The sequence below is a fragment of the Suricata suricatta genome, chromosome 1 (assembly GCF_006229205.1).
Source record: "Suricata suricatta isolate VVHF042 chromosome 1, meerkat_22Aug2017_6uvM2_HiC, whole genome shotgun sequence".
NCBI classification, from domain to species: Eukaryota; Metazoa; Chordata; class Mammalia; order Carnivora; family Herpestidae; genus Suricata; species Suricata suricatta.
In genome coordinates, this window is record NC_043700.1 from 62,702,176 (window position 1) to 62,720,508 (window position 18,333).

General features: G+C 32.5%; 1 protein-coding gene across 1 annotated transcript in view; it reads left to right on the top strand.

The window, feature by feature from the left end:
• FSTL5 (follistatin like 5) overlaps nt 1–18,333 on the top strand; it is a 711,768-nt gene that overhangs the window by 612,598 nt on the left and 80,837 nt on the right. The window contains exon 12 of the mRNA XM_029939311.1: nt 6,365–6,483. Coding sequence (XP_029795171.1) covers nt 6,365–6,483 — 119 coding nt within the window. The remainder of the gene's footprint in view (nt 1–6,364; nt 6,484–18,333) is intronic.

An 18,333-nucleotide genomic window follows, 5' to 3' on the forward strand; every position in this document is an offset into this window, starting at 1 on the left:
GGAATATATTATATGGTCTAACTTAATAATATGTGTTTTGGTTTGTACAAGCACTGAATTAAAGGAATGTAAGCCATTCACTGAGGAATTAATCTTAACTTTTAAATATGCTAATCTCAGTCACCTAAACAAGGATGTAAGGTGGTTCATTATATAGCTTAGCATTTCCTAAATTTGTCAGAACATGAAAATATTTTGATGAATATCTATAGGATCAATATTGAATAAAGGCTACCTTGGGATATAGTGGATTTACGTGACATTTAATGATTTGAAAGCCAAAAATATAATCTCTATGTTATTAAACATTGACTGTCCCTTCTAATCTTTGTAAATATTTATGAATCTACTCACACAAAAACACATACATGAGTGAAGTAAATCACTATATTGGCCAAGATATTTAATACCTACCAACACAACGTACAATGGAAATTGAAGAGAAATCTTACAACAAAGCTTACACATTACATCATGAACTGATCACAAAGTTTTGTGATCTGTAATGTTACCAATGTGGGGGAAAGGAGATATGGCAAGCAGGTCATTTTGTTACTTCTTTGATCTGAAATTATTCCCATTTCATTGGCTCAACTATTGTACATTGCAAGGGAGGTTGAGAAATATAGACTAATATATACCAGCTTGTGAGTTCCATAAGCTCATATATTTTTAGAGAAAAAAAAATCTAAGGTTCTCAGGACCAGATACTGCCTCACAGTAACATTGATTAATTATTTAAAATGAAAAAAGAGTTTCAGAGATTAAGGCTTCTAACGGCATGAAACTTAGAAAGTCATAGCATTGTGGAAAGTAGAGACCATGCCTTCTATCAGTCAGTACACGATGCCAATTAAACCATAACCAAACACTCGATATTTTCATTAGCCAGTTCTCTACCCTTGCTTTAAATACTAACATCAACCTAACCTTTTGAGTGTTTTAAATTATTTCATTAAAAAGTTTTCAAATCAAAATTGTGATCTGACAATTTGCAGATATGTTTACAGACACATACATATACATATTTACGTATGCTAGATGTATACCATATACATACATACACATGGGTGTATATACAGTGATATATATATTTCCCACTAATTTAATTATAGAGCAAAATATTCTATTATAACCTTTTCTATGATTATCTTTAAATGTAAAATTAATCATGCAGATTTGCATTCAGCTTTTTTAGCCCATCTTTGGAAGTTCAGGAAATGGTAAACTGACTCAAAAGGACAAGTTTTGCATGTCATTCTGACAGCCAAACAGCACCCACGTGCTGGATTAATAGTGCCCAACAAAGAGCCTGGCATGATTACTTCCAAAAACACTTTCTAGCGAAAATGAAAGTAAGTTTTATTTCAGTTGAACATAATATAAAGATCTCATTGGGGTGCAATAGAATGATGCTGCTTTGTGTGTGTAAAAGTTTTTAACTCCAAACACAAAGATAAAAACATGGGAACATTCATGAACCAAAAATATTTCCCTGCTAAGTTATTCAAGGTGAGAAATGCAATGTGGACTATCTATCTATTCTTGCTTATATTTTTCTTCAGTTAAAAAAGATTTTTTTATATTTCAAAATAAAGAAAAGTTTAGGATTTTTTAAAGGTGACAATAATAATGTCAACCAATGAAGGACTATATAACACTAAAACTTATTGAATTATCTTTTGATTGGTTACTGCATCATATGATTATAATTTGTTCTTAACCATAATTCAAATGCTAAGGCAATGACAATTTAAATCAGAGGACGACAAATATCACCACAAAATAGCTTTTATTACTATCTTTTGTTATTGTTATCCATCGAGTAATTAGAAATTAGATATAAATTATGTAAAATATACACTATATATAAGAAATGATATAATTGTATTATGATACACAGTTATTCTTGAGCAGATATCTTCAAAAAATTGAGACAGTAATGTGCATTACAACCATTTTTTTTCCTCAGTCTATTTCATGTATTTAAAGGGGCAGTATTGATTAGAAATTCCTCTAGGAAATACTTCCCTCTTACAAGACTGCAAGTAATTCTTGCTTACTTGCTTTCTCTGTAGAGAAAGAAAAACAAAGTAAAAAGAAATCTTAAAAGGAACAAATTATGGATCGCTTTCTAGAGTCACTGTACTCCATTAGATTAACAATCGACCTGGAAAAGATAAAGTACAGGTGTCTGTCTTCACCGGAGGATGAAAAAAGAAACAGGCGGCGCATACTGCAAATCTTTACTGTGACTAAAGTGGTGACGCTCTTACTGAAGCCAGGGACTTTAGTGATATACTGCAATAGAATGCATTCATGAAGAGAGAATTGTAATCGAAACCTACATGGTTATTAAACTTTTTTTTGGACTCAGAACCCCTTTCCACTCTTCAATATTACTGAGAACTCAAAAGCTTTAGTTTATGTGAGTTACTCCTATCTATTTATATTTACCATACTAGAAATTAAAACTGAGAAAAATTAAAGATGTTTATTAATTTATTGAAAAGAGCCGTAATAAACTATATGTCCCCCCAAATAAAACAGCTCTAAAGCTATATGTAAAAAAAATGAAGGGACTCACGTTGTTTTGCATTTTGCAAATCCTTTTAATGTCTAGCTCAGTAGAAGAAGCTGCATTCCTATATTCTGCTACTGCATTGAATTGTTGTGATCACATGTCATGTAGCCCAGTGAAAACTACTCTCTACATTTGGAAGAATCTAATGTGTGAAAAGGGGAGAGAAAAATGCACATGACACCTAACTATCATTATGAAAATAGTTTTGATTTTGTAGACCCCCTGAAAGGATCAACTTCAAGAATTCCCTACTAGAAAATGCAGTTGATTTTTAGCAGGCTCATGGAGCCTTAGAATTTGGTAACATAGAAAACTGAAATGTAACAGTATATCTCACAGTGTAGATTTGAGGAAAACATGAGAACAGAAATCAAAATCTGGTTATATACCATTTCGCCATTTTTTTGTACTACTGTTTACTACTGTTTAAAAGAAGAGATAATGCCAGTCACAAAAATAGTGACAGTACCAATATTTTTTTTGAAAATTTACCATGCACCAGTCACTCTGCTAAATGTTTTATATTCTCCATCTAATCTAATTCTTACAATGGCTTTGTGACAGAAGTATAATTCTTATCTCCAAGCTTGAGATAGAGAAATTCTCACATGGTCTGAAAATCTTTCCTGTGGTACAACACTTAGTTCTCTTGCCATGATTGACCTTTGAGCTGTCTGAAACCAGAAAATGGAGTTTATCTTTTTTGTTATATTCTTTCATCTAAACAACAACAACAACAACAACAACAACAACAACAAAGTTTGGGCATGACAACTTAATAGTGATAATTAACATACACAAATACATTATTATTGTCTTTATAAATAAAGCTCCAAATGAAAATCTGTGTCTTTACATCTCCATGATTTAAATTTATTTATGCCTAGTATAATCATAATAAATATATATATAATACTATAGCAGTAAATTTAAAAGGAAACATATCTGTATCATATATTCAAATCATAAATTCTGTTGTTAAAACCCATAGAAAACTTGGCTTAAAATATATCTCTAGCCAGAAAAAAAAAAAAAAGGAAACCAAACCGCCTGTTAGTGGAGAGAAGAGGAAGTCATAAAATTTTAATTGATAGCAAGAAAGTGATTAAAATTACTCATTTTATAATTATATTTTTGCCAATATATATGGTATTTTTCTGGCATTGCTATTCATTAAACACTGAAAAGTTCTATTTCCACTGAAAGTTATAAAATTCAAGAACAAACTAAACCTTGTATAATGAAATCTGTATTTCTTCAATAGCTTGTAATCTGGAAAGCAATTGTTTTTCTAAAAACACTGAATGTGTAATTTATATTTTAAAAAGTAAGAAAATAGACGAGATATGAACAGTGATTTGGATGGATTAAGTGGGTTTTAGAGGAAAATATAGCTCAGAAATTTCATCAGTGCAACAATTCAGTGAAATTCCATGGACTGTATAGTATACAGAATATAGTAAATAACATAATGAAAGATTCCATTTGAGTCAAGACAGAAAGATTTCGCAAAATTTTTCAGACAGTCTGGACCTAAAATATTTGTCATATTCAAACTTCAAAACACTGATTCTGGAGCAGAATTTTGCAGTAGCTGAAGGAAGGGATTCATGTTCATTAAAAAATATGGGAGCTTTATAATAATCATTAAACATAGTGCTTCACTGACACAACTAAAAATAAGACACCACATCACTACTTGATTATGTTTACATGTTTCAACAACCAATAATGTTAAATTGATAGTCACTGACATGTAGCACATGTCAATCTTATGAGTGTTTAAACAGAAGCTTGCTGATACAAATCAACTGTTTTAACATAGAATCATACTTTTTAAAAGTTTTATCCATTGAGCATAGAATTTACATTTATCTATGCATAAGCATAATTATGAAAAAGGACTGACATCTACTATATTTTATTTTATAAAAAATAGTAAGTGCTAATTAAATTAAAATTATGAAAAATATGAAAAATAAATTTTATGAAAATTTATGAATTAAATTTTATGAAAATATAACTTGAATTGAAATTTTTTATGTCTTTATTTTATTTTGAGAGAGAAAGGGGCAGAAAGTGAATGGGGAACAGGTAGAGAGAGAGGGAGACACAGGATCTGAAGGGGGCTTCAGGCTCCCAGCTGTCAGCACAGAGCCCTACACGGGGATCAAACCCACGAACTGTGAGATCATGATCTGAGCCAAAGTCGGATGCCCAACTGACTGAGCCACCCAGGGACCCCAAAATATGACTTTAATTTAGTTTTTTCTACTTTTGCTACTGCTCAGGAATATCCCATCATAATATAATGCTCTCTGGAATTATAATACATAATAAATGATAAAGATCACATCATTTCAAAATATGAGTACTATGAGATGTTTACAAAAGAATAGAATGTTTCAAAACAATCTGGAGTCACTTAAGATGCATCAGTGTATTAGATAGAAATAATTTCACGCGCTAAAAGAAAATTATAACCACTATGTATAAACACCAATACAGTCATAATTATGCTTGAATATATTTTCATCTAAATCATAAGAATAGATGGATATAGGGCTAGATGGACAAAATTGGTGATGATGCTTTATTAAGTAGGAACATATTATATAAAAATAAATGTGGCTTAAGTTGAACAAACATATTTTTATTGTGATCCTCAGGCTTGACTTAATAAGCCTTGCAGATGTTATCAATCAAAAGAAAATGATGCTTGGGGAAATTTTTGTATTTAAATAAATTTTTTCTGTTTATAGATATTTTTAGAATTTAAACATTTTATGCAATAATGGCTTGACTTTTCAAACTATCAAGACTTGAAAAACATTACTTATCCTTTAAAGAGCACATTCTATCATTGAACTGTGTGTGCTATGGTTAGATTGATTTCATATGATTGTGCAAGTGACTACTTGCCGGCGAGGGAGATAGATACTCAGGTGAAAATCAAAAGAAGAAGAACTTTGGTGCTGAGGTCTGGCCATGTTGGAACAAAGCAAAAGCAGGTAAAACAAAGAGAGCAGGTATACGAGACTCTGTGGAAGTCCCCCATGTGCAGGCATCAGTAGTAGTAAGAGTGGATCAGTAAAGTGAGATGCATCTCTGAGATGTCAAAGACCCAAATCTTTAGTGTGAACAAATTAAAAATATGGTTTCAATCATTTACAGAGATTTTCCTAAGAGTGTAAATTAACACAAATTTTAAAGTATAAAGATAGATCCCAAACTTGGCCAATGTAAAAACTGAAATCTAAGACCACATGTAGGATCATATATGCAAAAATTACTTTAGGAAAATATATATCCCCCCAATCTGGGGATCTTGGTCTTTTTATTTTTAAAAGTCTTTATGTAAACTAAACTTCTACTAAGAATGAAATTTTATTTTTCCTAGGGAACTCTAATAAAAATGTACAATAAATATAATTCTTCAAAAAGTATTTTTATTCCTTAATCAACATCTAAATTAAGTGGGGAAGGTGTCAGACATAATCTATGTGTCAAAGAGTTTCTAATTTCCACTTCTATGTGAAACATTTATTGAATTATACTAAAGGAATCACTGAATTGCAGACCAGGGAGAATAAAGAATGTCTGCATAATATCACAAGGTTGCTTTGGTGTACAGTAAAGACTTCATATGGTTTGCTTTATTAACATCACACAACTTTACAAATCGATCTCCTGCCAGTACTGTGATGAACACTGAGTTCTGGTTGTAAAGATTTCTGATAATTTTATTTTGAACTTTTTGAATGTGTTTTTATTCCTAAGGTCTGGGAATTGGCAACATGTTCTATGTTTTTTATGAAGATGGAATCAAAGTGATACAACCCATAGAATGTGAATTTCAGAGGCACATTAAGCCTAGTGAAAAGCTTCTTGGATTTCAGGCAAGTATTTAAAACTTCCTTTGCAGTTCTATGCAGCAGTTTTGTTATGTAGAATTATATTTCGGGAACACAATGAAATCTGTGCATATATGTGATGTTTGAAGAGGAAAATATGAAAACTGTGATACTGGATATTATTCTATGCAGGTTTTTATATTTGAGAAGGAAAAATAATATGTTGTATATTCCTAATTACTAGTAGTTAAAATAAAGGCAATAGAAGTAAAATGTGTAGAATGAACACAGCATAATAACTTTACCTGCTCCTTAATATAGAACGTCTCTCATCTTGGTAGGCAATAGTTACTTAACAAAATGAAAGAAAATAACATGTAAATAATCTGATAGGAAACTAGGATATATTAGCTGCTTTATAAATATTGGTTCCCTTTAGTTTTCATCTCACTTTCATGATGTCTCATGGAATGAATGTTTTAGATTTATATGGAAAAATACAAATTCTTTTATTTCTTTATACGTACCTTACCCTTACCTGGAAAGATTTTTTTTTCTGTAAAATATTGGTACAGCATTCTGAAAATAAAATAAAATAATATCTAACAAAATGGGTATTAATTATTCACATCAGGGACTATTTTTATGAGATAATAAATTATAATTATGTTTATATTGACACAGCTCCATATATATCTCCACATAAACATGTATACACCAAAATATGTAAGATTAAAGGTACCTATGTTATTTATATGCTCCCACACAAGTTTGGACATGCACTAAACTCCCCAAGTAAGATACAATATTGGTAGACCTCATCATGGACACCTCCCTGATACTCATTTTAAAGGTTGGAATGGCCATGAGATATAAGTAAAATAAATATTTAATAATGCCATTGTTTTTCTTTCAACTCTTATTTTCAGCCTATCAGTAGCCAGTGTAGTCTTATGTTGATGTATGGACACAATAATTTTCATAGTATGCCCTAAAATAGAAGAAAAATATAAGAGTGAGAAAATTTAATCAACCTTTCCTCCAGCTATTCTACAGGAAAAAGATATCACATTTTATTTTAATTTTTTAAAATTTATTTTTTAAGAAATAGACAGAGAGAACCAGGGAGGGCCAGAGAGAGAAGGGAGAGAGAAAATTCCAAGCCAGCTAGTAGTGCAGAGCCCAACACAGAGCTCAAACCCATGAACTGTGAGATCATGACCTAAGCTGAACTCAAGAGTTGACGGTCAACGGACTGAGCCATGCAGGCACCCCAAAACCTCTTATTTTAAATAAAGAAAATAATTTAACTCAATATGTCTATGATTTTTTAAAACAAATAAAACCATTTTAATTTAAAAATATTTTAGTTATAGGCTACATTACTAAATGGAATTATTATCAGTTTTACTAAGCTATAGTTTACCAAGTAAGACATTTAAAATTACACATACAATTTTGTTTTGTTTCATAATCATATAATGTCAACACTAGGTCCTTTTGAATAAAGCACATATGTGTGTGTAAATAGAGGCATACATGAAAATGTAAACATTTACCTGTGATAAAGCACATCATGCAATTTTATACCACATTCATATTTTCATAAAAGCATTATGGATACACAGGTATAGGAAATACCGCATCAAAATGATTTAAATGAACGCAAAGTAATTTTGTAGGAAAATATACCCTTGATACCTACAGGACCAGCAGTTTTGTAGCTAACTGACACAGATGTGTTAGTTATTTCACAGAATTTGAAACTTTGGAGACTAACACTAATAAGATAATCTGTGATATCCATACTTTTTATCATAAAACCATCACCTCCTGAATTTGATTTGCAAATTTCGAGACAAAAATTTTTCTTACATTACAAGTGTGCTATTTCAGAGGATCAGTAAATGGTTTGATGCAATTTGGTTGAATGCAAGTCTTAAAAATGTGCTTTTTCAGAACATGTTTTGATGGTTCTGGCTGAGTTAATTTAATTATTTGGAATCGAAAACTGAGAAAGCAAGCAGAAACGTGATGTGACACTTTTGTGACGTGTCCTGACAATAGGGATGTGACTTTTCCTACCTGAATTTCTCTTTTTAAAGCCTTTGAACTTCTTCTAAAACAACTAAAGTAAAAACTCCATAGGATCATGTATCTCTCCCTATATGCCTGGGTATATTTATGGTGAGGAATCACATATGTACATAGATATAAATTATATGTAATTTTCTATAAAAATTACAAGTTGAAGAAGTGAGAACCAAATCTTGTGATGACAGCCCTCACTCATTTCCTTTAATCTGAAAGCCTTTATCTGCAAACATCCAGCAACAGTGAATGTCAAAGCAACAGTAGTTACCAAGAACTAATTAATGCATCAGATTTTCCAAATCAGAGCCTCTGGAAATCTTATATTAATACTACATAACAGTTTATGCCAGAAATACATAATGCAAAATGAAAGAAAATATAAGAAGAAAAGTTAGCATTCTTGTATTATAAAAAACAAAAATTTACAAAAATTTGAATATTCTAATTACTCTAATGGAAGAGTAAGCAAAAAATAAGAAATACCAGATATGTACTTTTAAGAAGAGAGCAACTATCAAATTACAAAAAAGCTAAGTTTGGTTATTTATTTTGAAAGAGAAAGAGGGAGCACATGTGTGCACACAAGCAGGAAACGATCAGGCAGAGAGGAAGAAAGAATCTCAGGCAGGCTCTGGGCTTGAACTCACAAACCATGAGATCATGATCTAAGCTGAAATCAAGAGTGGGATGCTTAACCGACTGAGCCACCCAGGCGCCCCTCAAATATATATGATTGAAATTGATGGCCTTTCTATTGCTTTGGATGTTGCCATTAAAATACCAATACATTTCAGCTAATATATTTTTAATTTAATTTAATTCTTTTAATCCATTTGATATTTATTTATTTTGGAGACAGAGAGACACATTGTGTAAGTGGGGGAGGGGCAGAGAGAGAGGGAGATACAGAATCAGAAGCAGGCTCCAGGCTTAGCTGTCAGTATAGAGCCCAATGTTGGGCTCAAACCTATGAATGGAGAGATTAAGACCTGAGCTGGTGGGAGGTCACCCAAATGCTCCTGACCAACATAATTTTTAAAGCTCTAAGAATATAGAGAATTGTGAATTGGCTAAAACTATGTCCTGCTTATCTGTTAAATACATAATATAAAGGCATTCAATGAATGCCAAAAAAGAAAGACACATTTCTTATGTAATTATTATAGTCCATATATGTGAAATACAGAGCATAGTAAAAATTTTATTTCATATTTCTGTTATTTTCTATTCCTTAGTGTGAGATAAACTTAAATAATTGGTATGTATTCACAGGCATTTTCATGATATACAAGTATACAGAGGTAGAAGTAAGAAAAAACTGATCATGTTATGTTTTGAGAATAAATGTCAAAACTTATGCAAAGCTATTTTGTTTTGTGTCAACTTCAGAGGGGTAAGCTATTTGATGCCATATTTCTAGATTTACATTGCCAACTATAAAATAATTTCTGGAGAAAATTGTTGAGTTTTGTGTGAGAAGAAAATTTTTCTCCAGAGAAACAGAACCAATAGAATTAAAATCTGTATCTCTGACTCTATCTCTACATTTATCTCTATCTCTATCTCTGTCTCTGTCTTTATCTCTGATCTTTTTATTTTAAGGAATTGTCTCAGGTGATAGTGGGTGGGGTGACAAGTCTGGAAACCCTAGGGCAGGACAGCCAAATGAAAACTCAGGTAAGAGTAAATGTTGGGATGCGATAGTCTGGAGTCTGAAAACCAGATAAAGCCAGTAGACTTGAAACAGACACAAGCTGATGCTGAAGTCTTGAGTCTGAAATAAATAGGCAGCTTAGAAATTCAAGCAGATTTCTATGGGGAAGTCTTGAGGCAGAATTCTTTCTTCTATAGAAAACTCATTCTTAAATCTTAAGGCCTTCAACTGATTGGATGAGGACCACTCACATTATGGGAGGAGATCTATTTGACTTAAAGAACAACTATAAATGTTAATCACCTCTAAACAACTTTACAGCAACATATAGACTGCTGTTGCCTAAACACCTAGGTGCTATAGACTAGTTATAACCCAGTTAACATATGAAATTAACCATCCCATCTTACTATGTCTTAGTCAAGGGACTTATTAAGTCATGTTTGCATACCCAATATGTTTAGTGCAATGCCTTATCCATGGCAGATAATCAAGCAACATTTGTTAAATTAATTTAATAAAAATTCCATTGCTGAGAGTCTTGGGCTATTCATTCTTTTATGCATTCTTGTTTAAACATGTATACATCTAATTTCTTTCTCACCTTAATATTGCTTCTTATTTTACAATTCCCAGAAAACAGTGTTCTTTTAATGTATTTGTGAAAAAAATGTCTCACAGAATAATGTATCAATGAATTGTTTCAGAGTAAATATAACCTCATGGGTCTATTAATTCAGGATCACATAGTCCAAATGTACTGTACAGATAAGTTGTAGAAGATAGTTTGGAGTTCTATTACAGAAAAAAAAACCTAGTTTTTTGGGATTTTAGAAGATGAATCTCTTGCGTCAGAGTAATCAAAATGAATCTTTTGGGATTTATTTTCCATGAAAAGATTAAACATACATATAACATTTTTCAAGTCATTGTTGATATTAAGAGAATGGCAACACAACCTCCAATATAACTCATTAGCTAGTAACATTTAGATGAAAACTGAAATAGTGTGAATATAGAGTTTTCCATCAAATCTCTCAGAAGATGCCATTTGCTTGCTTTAAATAAAAATTCAATTTTGGTGCAATGTCAGATTACATCAGGTTTCAGCTTTTGACAGTGAGATGGTGAGGATTCATGCAACATGGTATACTTTCATTCTCTTTTTTTTTCTCTTTTGTTATATAGCCTTACTATATATATATATTTTTGCTATATTTATCCTAGTTGTACACATGATTTCATCTTGTCACCTGCAACAGAAACTTCAAGCAAATCGAATTCTAAACCAGACTTATGAATTCAGCATGCAAACTGAAATGGGTTGGAAAAATGTGTAAATTACAGGTTCGAGGATGATAGGATTTTCCAATCTTTCCACTCTTCTGGTTTCCAACTATTTTTTCATCTATCATCATTAATATCTTTTTAATTCCATTACTTTTATGTTTTCTTATAATAGATCTAGCTGCTGTTTTTCACACATACCATAGTGTTACTTACTTTCACTGATACTAGAAGAGCTCAAATGAAAATTACATATATTTTATCCTGCATGGGTCTTATATTTTAAGACACAAAAGTTTGATTCCTGGTTTTAATGGTAATTAAAATGGTACTGAACTCCAGAGGAACATACTTTCTACAAGAAGTCTGATGCATATCACCTCTAAAATGTCTGTTTTCTAGATTTGGAATTCCCACATCTGAAAATTACCTTCCTTTTATAAATAAATACTATTAGTACTCTATAAGAATGGAATTGGCACATAAGGACAGATTGTCTATAATATTCAGAATATTTAGATATCAAGAAATTGAGGCTGAAATTTGAAATAGGGAAACCCAACAGTGCACATTTCTTTCTCCATTGGTGTCATCTCTTACCTGGAGCACTTCTGCTTTCAGGGCATTCTTCCATTCCCTTAGTTATGTCTCCAAATTTCCCTTTTCAGCATTTGTTTCTGGTCCTAACCCAATTACTACTTTTCCAAACTTTGTCCACAAAAGTATTTGTTAAAACATCAGCCCCTTTATATGATGCAGACCATTCATTTCCCCATGAAACCATTGAGCATCCTTTTGAATTCAAGGATCTGTATACTTCAGAAACATTTTCCCATTTATTTCTCAATGGGCCTCCATTCAAACACAGCTTATATTAAAAAGAGTTCTAAAATGCTGAAGATTTAAGCTTTTGTCCTTTTGTGGTTGCAGTGATGTCCTGCAAAGAGCTTCCTATAGAAAGTAATATAAACTACTTCTACCTTTCCTAGTAGATTCCTCTATAGATGTTAAAAAAAAATAAGTGTATGAAATCAGTCTTTGAAACCCTAGACTTAAAGAGACCTTCTAATTGTTCAGTAAAAATCACATTGTTTAAAAATGCTTCTATTAGACTATAAGTATGTAAACCTAACACTGGGAGAACCACAGCGGGAAATGTGTCAATTGTGCAACAGCATTTTAGTGGAATTGAATAACAACAGCATTTTAGTAGAGTTGAATAGCAGGTGATTTTATCTAAGAAAGCAGATTAAGTCTCCTTTAAGAATTACTAATGAGAACCAGCCAAATTACTTGGATAAGTATGACCAGAATGATACATGTATCTTAGGCGATCATTTGCCATCATTTTGAAACATTTTTTTTTTACAGGAGAAATAAGAATTCACTATACACAAAGTACATTCTATGCATTTCAGAAAAAAATACATTCATAGAAATTTGCTTTTTTCAGTGGAAATTTCCTAAGGATAAAATTGAAGAGTTTTATAAAAAATTATTCAGGAGCCCCTGGGTAGCTCAGTTGATTAAGCATCTGATTTTTTATATTGGCTTAGGTCATGATTTCATGGTCATGGGATGGAGTCCTTTGTTGGGTGCTGCGCTGGGCAGGGAGCCTGCTTGGGATTATCTCTGTCTCTCTGTCTCTGTCTCTGTCTCTCTTTCCCACCATGATATGTGTGCTCTCTCTGTCTTTCTCTCTCCTTTAAAGAAATAAAACTTAAACAAAAACTTTTTAAAATTATTCATACAAATGTCTTTAAACATGAAGCCTTTTTACTTCAGATTTATGAAATCACAGAAATCTGTCTTTTATAGATTTTAAACTACAGTTCTGGTCTAAGATTTAGTTTTGCTCACAACAAAATTACCTATTTTTTTCTTAAGGAATAGATTTTCATGATAAAATAAAATTACGCAAAAAAGTTTAGAGAAAAAGTCATTCTTTCTTTCTTCATGTTTCCTTATTCCCAGTCCCACTTGATGTAATCAATTACATTTACTCACTTTAAGGAATGTGCCGAATCTCTTGAATTATCAATTAGATATTTCCTGTTGATCTTCCTTTATAAATGATGACAATTTTGCTCACACAATTCCTGACTCTTTTCTTTCTGAATATGTTGAGAATTATGTAATTATTTTAAATATTTTATGGATTAGATTTATAATTTTAATGGTTTATTTAAATCTTAGTCCTTATTTTTCTTGAAATTTCCAAAAATTTCTATGTATCTTTAATTTTCCAAGCTCTTGCTTGATATTTTATTGTTTACATTTTATATTTCAAACATAGTTGTCAAAAAAGCAACTTAAGGGGCACCTTGGTGGCTTAGTCAGTTAAGCATCCGGCTTCGACTCAGGTCATGATCTCATGGTTCATGGGTTCAAGCCCCGCGTCGGGCTCTGTGCTGACAGCTAGCTCAGAGCCTGGAGCCTACTTCAGATTTTGTGTCTCCCTCTCTCCCTGACCCTCCCTTGCTCGTGCTATCTCTCTCTGTCTCTCAAAAATAAATAAAAAACATTAAAAAATGTTTAAAAATGCAACTTAATACCAAAGGCTAGTCATTTTCCTAATATCATTTTTGTATTTCAGATAGGTCATAAATCTCAGTTTGAATAATTTGGGAGGTAGTGTAGGAGGAAAACCAATACAGTAAATTAGTGTCCTCAATTTTATTTTAAATGTTTGAATTGTGAAGAAACTTTAAAAATATTGCCAAAAGCATTTAGAGATGAGTGTGCATTTCTCTATATACTTATCATATGATTTTATATTTTTTACATAGAAATTGGAGATACAACTATATAATAAGAATTACAATAAAGACAAAACCTAAAGCTCAAATTTATTGTTTACCTCTTAACTATTTAAGCTACTAATCTATTGCCTATTAAAACTCATTTTTTTGTATTATAGTAATTTGTCTTCAAAATTTTAGAGACATGTTACAGATTGTTTAGTAAACTAAGGACAAAAACCAATGTGCACCTAGGACTTGCCAAACAACATGGCAATCATTCTATTCCCTTTTTAAGTTTTTTTAATGTTTAATTTATTTTTGAGAGACAGAGAGAGACAGCGTGAGCAGGGAAGGGTCAGAGAGAGAGGGAGACACAATCTGAAGACAGGCTCCAGGCTCTGAGCTAGCTGTCAGCACAGAGCCCGACAAGGGGCTCTAACCCATGAACCGTGAGATCATGACCTGGGCGGAAGTCCTACTGATTGAGCCACCCAGGCGCCCCTCCGTTCCCTTTTTAAACCTCATCTGTGAAGTGCTAAAGAAAATGGAACATGAGCCATTATGGAAGGGCTCAACACTGGCAGTCTACTTACGAACTCTATCTTTTGTGTTCGCTCTTCCATCCTGAAAAAGACCCCAGCATTCTCTCCTGTCTCATTTCTATTTTAAGATGAAAAATGTACTCCTATGATAAGAGCAAAAGAAAATGAGCTTAGTGTATTTAAAAATCTATACACTAGTACCATTTTCATTGACAAATAGTAACTTTTAATGAGTAAGTCAGGAGAATAAAAGGTGCAGCATAGGGAATACAGTCAGTGGTATCGGAACACATTTTGTGGTGACAGATTGTGGATATACTTGGGGTGAGCACAGCAGAATGTGGACATTTCCAGTCAGTGCATTGTACACCTGATGCTAGAGTAACACTGTGTATCCATTTACTTCAATTAAACAAAAAGTAACTGTTTAACGTATAATTTTCAGCATATAATCATCTAATAATATAATTTCACAAGCATTTACTTTATTACTGATTGCTCCCCTTTGAAATTATTTGGAATACTTAGAAATGTAATAAAATAATAGCATATCTGATTAGCTAATCTGTATATATTTAAAAAAAATTTTAAAGATTTATATTTGAGAGAGAGAGGGAGACAGATCACGTGTGGAGGAGGGGCAGAGAGAGAGAGAGGGAGACACAGAATCAGAAGCAAGCTCAAGGCTCTGAGCTATTAGCACAGAGCCTGACTGGGGGCTTGGGGCTTAAACCTACAAACTGTGAGATCATGACCTGAGCCTAAGTCAGAGGCTCAACTTACTGAGCCACCCAGGCGCCCCATTCTGTATCGATTTTAAAGGATTTGCATAGAACTAACTTACAGAGGCACTTTTGGTTTTTATGTTGGGGCGCCTGGGTGGTTCAGTTGGTTTGACACCAACCTCAGTGATGTCCTGTCTCACGGTTTATGGGTGGGGCTCCGTGTAGGTTCTGTGCTGGCATCTCAGAGCCTGGAGCCTGCTTCTGATTCTGTGTCTCCCTCTCTCTCTGCCTCTTCCCCTGTTCACACTCTGTCTCTCTCAAAAATAAATAAACATTAAAAAATTAAAGAAAAACATCTGTTTTCATGTTATCATCCAAGAATTTTTTTGAACTGGAAAGTGCAGCAGATTTCTTACCTAATTCAGTAGGGAAAAAGAGACAAGATAAAATATAGTTCTGTGGGAAATATAATAAAGAAAATGTACCTTTGGTTTGTATCTTCCTGCCTATAAAGAAGTTTGATGCAGAGATAAGTTATTATTTTAACATAACATTTCTTTCTAAAGGTGTACAAAATATGACTAAAAATGGGTCTGTTTTCATGGCTTTTCTTTAACTGGTATAAACAGAGCAAAATACGTAAGTACATCAATTATATGGCAAATATCCTTTCACTACATACATATAAGAAATAGAATGTAAAGTCATTTGCAATAATATTTAAATAGTAAATAATGTAACTCACGCTAAAATAACTTTTAAAGAATGTTGACCTAAATGGTAAGATGTAATGTTATTTGATGTAGGCTGCCTGATGTGGAACAAGTTTATGTGTGAATTACAATAAAGTTTAAAAATATAAATGCATATAGTTATCTTAGAAATAGCTTTATAATTTTTGAGGATAAATCTATCACCCTTCAGAATAATTTGCTTCAGTAAACAGTAGTCTTGCAAAAATGATCACGCCTGTCTTCCACATAAGGCACTTCTGTGCCAGACAATACGGAAAGATGGAAGGACTCGATCAAAATGACATGTCACCATCTGCATTGTGAGATTATGTGCTACAAAAAAACTTCAATTTCTAAGTGATATTATACTCTATTGAAACAAACGTAGATAGTCCAACAAGTGTAAAATTTGCTCAATTTATGCTTTCTTTTCAATTTACAGTTTTATGTCAACATTTTTAAATTTTTTGTAATGTTTTTATTTATTTTGAGAAAGAAAGAGACAAAGCACCAGTGGGGAAGGGGCAGAGAGAGAGGGAGGCACAGAACCTGAAGCAGGCTCCAGGCTCTGAGCTGTCAGCACAGAGCCCGATGCGGGGCTTCAAGTCATGAGCTTTGAGATCATGTGAGATCATAACTTGAGCAGAAGTCACACACTTAACCAACTGAGCCACCCAGGGACCCCCATGCCAGAAGTTTTTTAAATAGGTACGAGGCAAAGTAAGCTACTCACAAGGACAGATTACATGTATGCTTAAAAGGGTGATCACCAAAACCCATCTTGACCCTCAACAAATGTTTTCAAACAAAAAAAAAAATTGAAAATGGGCATTACTAAATCTCATGTGTCACTACTCAAAAAGAGATGACAATTTAAAGAAAAAGGATCTTAGATTGTTTTTGATATTCCATTTCATTTAAATTGTTTAGCCCTTTTCCTTAAGAGTTTAACCGTAATTCCTCTTTCTCCTGTGGACTTGTAATGGTAAGAGATAATTTAAAATACCCCATTTTAATGGAAGAATTTCAAAGCATCCAAGTAAATTAATCCAAACAGATTACTTAAAGCAATTATAGATTTTGAAATAAATAATACCTATGAAGTGGATAATCAGGAAGACAAAGGAAATCAACTCCACAATTTGTACTGAAGTTAAAAAAACTTAAGTTCAGTTTTCGGAGACATGATTTAAAGGCACATTAACAAACTATCTTTAACGCTGGAAGAACTTTCAGGTAAAGTTTAGGATAGACTGTATTGTTTCAGAATGGAAGAACCAAATCAAATGATGGGAAGCTGTAAGGAGACAGATTAATGCTCTGTAGCCAAAATTTAAAACTGTGCCTTACAAAGAACTCTCCCTCTTTTCTAAGTTAAGAAAGAAAGAAAGAAGAAAAAGAAGAAAGAAACAAACAAACAAACAAACAAAGAAGGAAAAGAAAGAAATACTAGATATCCAGGAGTCAGAAAAATTGTAAAATTGTAGAAGGGAAATGTGTATATTTGGCATTTAAACAAATGTTTTACTGATTTTTAAAAATAATGAATCTACTAATTAGTAGTTGGAAGAGATTATTTGAACAAGTATTCTCTGCTTCCACTTAAAGAAACTCTCTGCTTCCACTTAGAGAAAGCACAGAGGTGCCTGAGTGACTCAAGCAGTAAAGGGTCTGACATAGCTCAGATCATGATCACATGGTTTGTGGTTTGAGCCCTGCATCTGGCTATGAGCTGACAACTCACAACTGGAGCCTGCTTCGGATTCTGTGTCCCTCTCTCTCTACTCCTTCCCACTCATTTTCTCTCTCACTCTCTCCCTCTCTCTCTGTCAAAAACAAAATAAAAACATTAAAATTATTTTTAAAATAAAAAAGCAAAAAAAAATAGAGTATAGAACACATTTGAAAGAAGTAAGCCCCATTTCCCCATGAGATTCATTAGCGCTCATAATGATGTCATAATTATAATGAGTTTTTTTATTATTTTACAGCAAAGTTTACATACTATAGCCCAGCTTGGCTGCCTTCATTTATTCTTTCTTTTCTTGTTTTTTTTTTCTTTTCTTGTTTATCTTTTCTTGTTTATTTTTTCTTTCTTTTCTTTCTTTTTTTTTT